Source organism: Polyodon spathula, chromosome 14, assembly GCF_017654505.1.
Source record: "Polyodon spathula isolate WHYD16114869_AA chromosome 14, ASM1765450v1, whole genome shotgun sequence".
NCBI lineage: Eukaryota > Metazoa > Chordata > Actinopteri > Acipenseriformes > Polyodontidae > Polyodon > Polyodon spathula.
The window spans coordinates 19,072,166-19,081,398 of NC_054547.1; the positions used below are offsets into that span (position 1 = coordinate 19,072,166).

Genomic DNA, 9,233 nt, shown 5'->3' on the forward strand with positions numbered 1-9,233 from the left:
TGAAAGATCATAGTTGGATAAGTCTCCACCCCCCTGATACTTGGTGGAAGCACCTTTGGCAGCACTTACAGCTGTGAGTCTGTTGGGATAGGTCTCGACCAACTTTGCACACCTAGATTTGGCAATATTTGACCATTCTTCTTTACAAAACTGTTCAAGCTCTGTCAAGTTTCTTGGAGAGCGTTGATGGACAGCAATCTTCAAGTCATACCACAAATTTTTGATTGGATTTAGGTCGGGGCTCTGACTGGGCCACTCAAGGACATTTACGTTTGTGTTCCTTAGCCACTCCAGTGTAGCTTTGGCTGTGTGCTTTGGGCCATTGTCATGCTGAAAGGTAAACTTCCGACCCAGTTTCAGCTTTCTTGCAGAGGGCAGCAGATTCTTTGTACTTTGCTCCATACATTCTATCCTGACAAGTGCCCCAGTCCCTGCCGATGAGAAACATTCCATAACGTGATGCTGCCACCACCATGCTTCACAGTAGGGATGGTGTTCATTGGGTGATGCACTGTGTTGGGTTTGCACCAAACATAACGCTTTGCATTTAGGCCAAAAAGTTCCATTTTAGTTTAGTCAGACCACAAAATGTTTTGCCACATGGCTACAGAATCTCCTGAGTGTTTTTTGCATACTTCAAACAGGATTGAAGGTGGGCTTTCTTGAGTAATGGCTTCCTTCTTGCCACCCTACTATACAGGCCAGATTTGTGGAGTGCTTGGGATATTGTTGTCACATGCACACTTTGACCAGTCTTGGCCATAAAAGCCTGTAGTTCCTGCAAAGTTGCCATTGGCCTCTTGGTAGCATCTCTGATCAGTCTCCTTCTTGCTCGGTCAGTTTAGAGGTACGGCCTGATTTAGGCAGGGTCTTGGTGGTGCCATACACCTTCCACTTCTTAATAATCGTCTTGACCGTGCTACAAAGGATATTCAAGGCCTTTGATATTTTTTTTATACCCACCCCCTGATCTGTGCCTTTCAACAACTTTGTCCCGGAGTTCTTTTGAAAGCACCTTGGTGCTCATGGTTGATTCTTTTCTTTGAAGTGCACTACCCAGCAGAGTGAACCTACAGGAACTGCTGAATTTATCCTGAAATCGTGTGAATCACTACAATTTAACACAAGTGGATGCCACTTGGTGTGTGATTTTGAATGCAATTGGTTAAACCTGAGCTAATTTAGGATTGCTATTACAAAGGGTGGACGCTTATCCAACCAAGCTATTTTAGTTTTTATTTTTAATTCATTTTCTAGAAAATTCTAGAATATTTTTTTTCACTTGGAAGTTGTGGGGTAGGATGTAGATAAATGAAAAAAAAACAAAAAAAAAAAAACTTTAATTAATTTTAATTCCAGGCTATAAGGCAACAAAAGGTGAACATTTTGAAAGGGTGTGTAGACCTTCTGTATGCACTTTATGTATGTATGTATGTATGTATGTATGTATGTATGTTGTACAGCAGCACAGATAAGCTGCTTACTGGGTGTTTTTTGCACTGAAAAAATATGAATTGTTTTTGTTGTGCTATCAAGCTTCTTGTACTTCGTTGGTTCTCTGCATCTTACTAGTCATTTTGTGAATGTACTGCACACAGTAGCTAGAGAATGGATCATAGAAAAGCCAGGAGAGCAAATTGTTGTCTGTCTGGAAATTGGTAGAAATAAGTGACCGATAAGTCAGTTTTCAATCAATTAAAAAAAAAAAAAATTGAAAACGTACTGTTGAATCTGCTTGCTTGCAATGCGTTTGTGACTGGTGAATAAGCAACTGGATTCTTGATCCTTAAGATTTCGCTGCACCGTCTTTGTCCGCCTCTGCCTCAGCCTAACCTACCAATTTACTAACCACATTTCAAGGAGGTAAAGCTATATAATAAATGCAATATTCTGTGTTTGGAGAGAGTCAGAATGCTTTCTATTGCTATAGCAAGGCTATTAATAGGGAATACAATGTTATCGTTTCTTTATTTGCATTAGTGCAGTATCTGTATAGTTTAAAATATATATTTTATTACTCTTGTTTTTACATTTTTTGGGAGCATGCCTGTCAGACCTTAGAGCACAAAAAACCAAGAGAGGAATATTTACAGAAAACAGTTATGAAAAGTAGTGGGAGGAGACTCTGGTCGCAGTAGCTAACTATATCGAGAGTAGCAACTTACCCGGACTATAATATTAAGGCAGGACTAAATGACTGCGAAAGACATTGTTGAATTTTTTTCAGGTGGAAAATAAGGAAAGCCCAGTGTCTACATATAGAATGGTAGTAAATGAAGCTGTTCAAAGTAACATTAGTTAAAATGTAAAGCTGTAGTCATTGTGTAGTCTGTAGTCATAAGGTATCATTTAAAGCATGTACTGTATTTATTGAAAGGACTCACGACTTCAAGGTAATGTTGCGTTTTACTTGCCAAATACATTTTACTCAGTGTCTAAATTGGTGTGTAAATTATTCAATGACCCAAGACCTCATCTGGAATGCTGTGTATATATGTATGGATGGATGTGTCTGTGTATGTTAGCTTATTTATTGACTGACTGAAATATCAATTGCGTATCAGTACAAATCTTAAAATAGAGCAGTTTAGTCATTTCTGCAAAAGGCACACTTGGGATTGCACCAGGATTGAGTCTATTTTTCTAGTGCACCTCTGTATGAGGCCAAAAAAGCTCAACCTCTGCTAGTGCCAAGTAGTTGTGGTAAAAATGTGTCCTCCTTCATGATATTGTTCACATAATAATTTGCGTTACTATTGTGACTGACTTTTGTGGAACCTCCTACAGACTTCTGTACAGTGCAAAAACCACCATTTCCACACCATGTTTGTGTCAGTTTCATTAATGACAGGCTGTTGATGAAGCTTTAGACAGTATTGGTGACCATTAGGACCATACCCTCATTTTGTAAATTATAGGGAATGAAAAGAAAAAAAACTTCCTGAGGCTCTGGTAGATACAAAGGGAAATACTAACATCTACCCACGTAATTGGTGTGTGTGCAGTTTTGAATTGATCAGTGGTAAACCATGAGAAACTGCATCCTGTTCAGCTATGGTTGGAGTATGTGGTCTGTTAGTAGCTCAAGAAGATTCAATAGTGTACACCGAAGGCTTAGTAAAAGCCACCAGCTTTGTATATGGGAGTTTGTTTTATATAGTGCAGTTATTCTTTGAACACCAGAGCGTGATATATTACACAGCAGTATAGGGATGCCATTCTTGCCTCTTGGGAGCAGATTTACTTCTCAGTAGTACTCAAGTCTTGCACATGTTATCCATACTGTTTCTCCAGATCATTTATTAGTATGTTGCCTGACAAGGCTAAAGATTTTTTTTTTTTTTTTTTTTTTTTTTTTAATGTCATCGGGCATTTGGATTAGGCCTTCTTATTGAGGCTGAAGATGTATTTTTCCTCCAACATCACTGAATAATCTGCATAAGACTGCACAATCCTGGGAAATTTCATTTTAATAATCACCAAGTATGCATAGAATACCTTAAATAAAAGGCTGCAGTACTCATTTTGTAAACAAATGGATACATTGGAACAGTACTGAATATCAGTTGCATATTGTGACAGGATGACAGAGGGCTGAGGCTCAGAGACAATGTAAAGTAAAAAACTAAAGTTTTTTTTATTAAATAAAATAATCAAATAAACAGGCACAAGGGCCAACAGAAAGAGGTTCAAACACAAATAATCAAAATTAACTTACAAAATAAACTGTCAGGTTTCAAGTCTTTTAAAATACAAAACTCTCCAACACAAAGCAAACTCCCAAACAAAAGAACATCTCCTAGCCAGGTCCTCTCCCCTGGCTTTTATCCCCTGTGGCTGGAGCCCAATTAATCAATAATTACTGATTATTTAATTAGAGCTCCAGCCACATTCTCACATGTTTTCCTGGCAGGGAGGAATTTAACCCCCTCCCTGCCAGTTCCAAACACATTAATATAGACGGGACAGTTCCCCGTCACACATATGTACAAGGCTTGTTTTCTAAATCATTTTTTAAAATTTTTGTAATCAAGTTCATCAGGTATACCAAACTGCCAATTGTGTATCTAACCCCCATCTCCCTTGCTAAGCTCCTGCACTGCACGCCATCTCTTTTTAACAGCTATATTACTATCAGTAGGTTATTATGCAATAAAAATACATTGCAACAGTTCAGATAACATTTGAGCTATAAATGCAAAAGCAAGACAGACAAACAGGAAGTCAAAGTTGGGTTGTACAGGACCATTAAAGTTCTGAAGAGAGAAACAAACAAAATTAATTGATTATCTTTTCTTAAAAACAGTCACAGAAGAAGAGGTGCATTCCAGGAGTTATTTCTTCACATCAGGAGATGAGAAGTACACATCTTGGATGTGTCAAACTGGAGTTGATTGCTGTTTAAGTGTGTGCGCTTGTTTCCTGTTGCAGGTCAGATGCTTTTGTAAGCAACTGAAATGCCTTAGCATGTTGAACATAACACAGGATGCACACATAAATTTACAATGTGTACAGCTGATTTACTGTAACCCTTGTTATTTATTGTCATTACTAGGCGGAAAGTCACTGAACAAGTATATAATCCCCTGCATTTGTTTAAATAATTTAACTTGCACAATTCTGTACAGTGGGTGCTATTGTATTTAGCTTTTTCATGCCTAAAACTGAAATGTTTTGGTTATTTGGCATGATTTTGAGAAACTAACGAAGAAAGAAGGTTTTGGTTGATACAAAAGTGTGAATTACAGATACTAAATTACAGTGCCTATAGAAAGTCTACACCCCCTTGAACTTTTTTCACATTTTCTTGTCAATGCCTCAGAGTTTCATACATTTAAATGATTTGAATGAGAAAAAAAAAAAAAAAATTAAAATAGAAAACTGAAATATCATAATTGGATAAGTCTCCACCCCCCAATACTTGCACCGTTGGCAGCACTTACAGCTGTGAGTCTGTTGGGATAGGTCTCGACCAACTTTGCACACCTAGATTTGGCAATATTTCAACATTCTTCTTTACAAAACTGTTCAAGCTCTGTCAGGTTCCTTGGGGAGTGTTGATGGACAGCAATCTTCAAGTCATGCCACAAATTTTTCATTGGATTTCACTGGGTCTCTCAAGGACATTTACCTTTTTGTTCCTTAGCCACTCCAGCGTAGCATTGGCTGTGCGCTTTGGGTCATTGTCATGCTGAAAGGTGAACTTCCGTCCCAATTTCAGATTTCTTGCAAAGGGCAGCGGGTTTCAAGGACTTCTCTGTACTTTGCTCCATTCATTTTCCCTTCTATCCTGACAAGTGCCCCAGTCCCTGCTGATGAGAAACATCACCATAACATGATGGTGTTCTTTGGGTGATGCGCTGTTGGGTTTGCACCAAACATAAGGCTTTGCATTTAGGCCAAAAGTTCAATTTTAGTTTCGTTAGACCACAAAACTTTTTGCCACATGGCTACAGTATCTCCTGAGTGTTTTTTTGCATACTTCAAACAGGATTGAAGGTGGGCTTTCTTGAGTAATGGCTTCCTTCTTGCCACCCTACCATACAGTCCAGATTTGTGGAGTGCTTGGGATATTGTTGTCACATGCACACTTTGACCAGTCTTGGCCTTAAAAGTCTGTAGCTCTTGTAAAGTTGCCATTGGCCTCTTGGTAACCTCTCTAATCAGTCTCCTTGCTTGGTCATCCAGTTTGTAGGGACGGCCTGATCTAGGCAGGGTCTTGGTGGTGCCATACACCTTCGACTTCTTAATAATCGTCTTGACCATGCTCCAAGGGATATTCAAGGCCTTTGATATTTTTTTTATACCCATCCTGATTTGTGCCTTGGTGCTGTCGAGTGGTTGATTCTTTGCTTGAAATGCACTACCAAGCAGAGGGAACCTACAGGAACTGCTGAATTTATCCTGAAATCATGTGAATCACTACAATTTAACACAGGTGGAGGCCACTTAACTTGGTGTGTGATTTTGAAGGCAATTGGTTACACCTGAGCTGAATTTAGGATTGCTATTACAAGGGGGATGGACACTTATCCAACCAGCTATTTCAGTTTTTATTTTTAATTAATTTCCTACAAATTTCTAGAATTTTTTTTCACTTAGAAGTTGTGGGATAGGCTGTGTAGATAAATACAAAAAAAAAAAAAAAAAAAAAAATATGTATTTTTAATTCCACACTATAAGGCAACAAAAGGTGACAAATTTGAAAGGGGTGTAGACTTTCTATAGGCACTGTACATTAATGGTTCTTTTAAATATTTTGTATTCAGTTTATTTAAAAAGTTAAACTGAACCCTGCATAGAGTACTTGAAATCTAGAAAGTTCATCATGTCCAATTGTATTTGTGTTTAACTTAATGTAATGTTCATTGACAAACTGAACATATTGTATCCTTCTTAAGAGGCATTAGGGATTGAAGGATCTGTTATACAGCAGATAAAACCAAAGGAGATGCTGAGAGATTTTTGATAAAGGACTGTTAGAAAAGAAAGAAACATCAATCAATACATTATTCTCCTAGATGTGAAATTGTCACATTGTTTACATCACTAGTCCCCTGCACTGACAATTTGATCTGGTGGCACTTTGACTGAAAGTGTTTGTCCTCAGTTATTTAAGATTGGGCAAAGGCTGTAGTCTGCTTTTTAATCAGGAGAAAAAAATACGACACCATTAACAAAAGCTCAGTACGATGATCCTATCTTTGTCTTGTTAAAAGATCAAGTCAATATAATAAAAGCCACGCCTTTGTTTTATTTATGGTGTGACAATAAAATCATAAATCTACCCCCCCAAAAAATATCCTGTATGTTTGTCTTAGATCTGTGATTTACATTTAGCACTAGTCATGTTATTAAATTTGCATCTACACCAAACTGAAGCAAGCAAATTGTGATTTTACAACTAATCAAATTGGGGGATCTTTTTTTGTTTGTTTTGTTTTATGGCTGTGTTTTATGGCTGTGAACTCCATACTACATATCAGTGTGTGTTGTAAACACATTTCATTTCTAATGCTATGCTATATAGAACAAATTACAACTTCAGTGTGCCAGCAAATGCCATTGCTGAAGAAGCACATTCAACTTCTTCACACAAAATGGGTTAAAAGTAAAGTGCCATAGATACAGTACTTGCAGTTCAAACTGTAACCCTGTTGTACTGTACATCACATTGAGGCTAACCTTGTTAAGAAGAATCCATTGCAGGGTTTCTTGTCATGCTCACACAGGTCAGGTGCCCTCTGCTGGTGCATGTGGTGTATTAGAATCATGTCACATGCTGTAGAGCCTTTTCATTTGGTAAGGAACAAGATTTCTCAGTGGCATCCTGGTCGAGACCATTTCCTTATTATTAACACATTTGCCTACCTACATACAAAATATAATTCTAGAATAAAAAAGAAACAACGTAAGATTTACTGAGATGGCCCTAAATTGAGTTGTGAGTTGAGTTGTGATTTAGGTGCCTTATTACACTATGTACACATTTGAATACAGCACAACAAAGGGTTATATTTCATAGCTGTAGTATTGTTAATTTGACAATTGTTTCATAAATGTAGTATATTTGGTAGTATATAGTCTTACAAACCATGCTGGTAACTAGAAAAATATATATAATGTAATCATGCAAATTGAAGTTTTAAAAATAAATCTCTTTTTTCTGCCTTTCACCTTAAACAACCCCTACAGTCTTTGGTAGGATAGTCCCTAATGGTTATTAGGCTTCATTATTACAGGGATATCTGGAATAAAATTGACATTCTAGTACGTAATAAAGGATATTCATGAATAAAGACTGGAATCTTTGACCTAGACAGTTCAATTTTGTATCTCCAGAAATTTATAGTGGGGAAAAAAATATTAAATATAACCTTTATTGCACCCACCACTGTATATGCTACCAGTAAATCAAACGTAATTTTTTTAACTGTTGTAAGTCTGTTATATACTTGGTCTTCACATTTGTAGCTGGATTTGAATTAATCTGAATATTTTTTCTCCAGTTTCAGGGTGCACCACATTGGTAATATTGTTCAGGACTTCCATTAATAATCAGCATTTTTATCTCAGAAGCTAAATGAATGTCACTGGGAGATAATGAGGTATCTCCAAGTAGAATGTCATTATAAAACCAGTGTATTGACCTGAAGCTACCTCAGCAGGACCACTATCAAGACACAACATTACAAACATGGATAACAATGGATTAAGAAACACATTATACAAGGTCCTACTATATTAAAACATTGGCACAGATGTGGTACAATGGTGTATTCCTGGATTACAAGTCTGTATTGGCTCATATGACTGGACTTCTTGGTCAAAATGTGAACCAAAAAGTGGTGCAATCCTTCAAATACCATCTCGGCAACCCTTGTGCTACCATTACCTATATGTCCCATGTTCTGTAATAAAATATACAGAAATAAAACAAGGAGGTGGCTACTTTTTTTTTCTCTATCCATTTACACATACACTTCCAAGCTGTGGCTGTGGCTGTCTCAATTTTATAAACAGTATGTATGAGGAGAATCAGCTTTTCTTTTTAGTTTCTTATGAATCAATTACTGCAACTTGGATAGAATGTTCAGTAACCAAGATCAATCTGGTCAAAATAAATAAATAAAGGGGGCGTGTGGCAGGGCGATTGCCCTGCACAGGTGGGAATTGGTGTTGGTGTAATTCATATATGGAAATGGGTATTGTGTGTTTTGGAGTTGATTTGTTTGATTAATTGATTGTTTACAGACGATCACTCGATTAAGACTTTTCTACTTGCTGGTTTGGTTGAGAGGACGGGCAGTGGATGATTGGCTGTGCTGGCTCTCAATCAGGAGGTGGGCGGGTCTCGACTGAGTGTCTGTCAGCATAAAAACATCCGGTGGGGATCGATCTGGGCGACTGCAACGCCATGCTACAGAGAGGAGCTGCATATACTCAGGTGGAAAGAGTCCGTGCTGCAGGAACAACAGCTACGCAACCCTGAAACCCTGCAAGCGGTACTTGTGAAGGCAATGCCTAGCCAAGGCCATATGAAGCAGTAGGAGTCGTCATATGAATACTGGCTTATAAGTAGGTTAGTTTAGGGGATAGTGATCCCAAGTAATGTAGCCGGTTCCTGGAGCAGGATGTTTCATTTATAAGGCTAGTGCTCTCCCTGTATGGCACCTTTTATTTGTTGTTTTTGTACCTTGTTTTAATTTGCCTTTTGTACAGCTTGCTGTACG

At 37.8% G+C, this 9,233-nt stretch overlaps 1 protein-coding gene across 1 annotated transcript in view; it reads left to right on the forward strand.

Annotated features, from left to right (window-relative positions):
• The window catches only part of LOC121326749 (cAMP-dependent protein kinase catalytic subunit beta), an 83,551-nt gene extending 74,674 nt beyond the window's left edge, over positions 1 to 8,877 (forward strand). The window contains exon 9 of the mRNA XM_041270198.1: positions 8,755 to 8,877. Within this exon, the coding sequence (XP_041126132.1) occupies positions 8,755 to 8,862 (108 nt within the window). The 3' untranslated portion in view covers positions 8,863 to 8,877. The remainder of the gene's footprint in view (positions 1 to 8,754) is intronic.
• Positions 8,878 to 9,233: the final 356 nt, after the last annotated feature.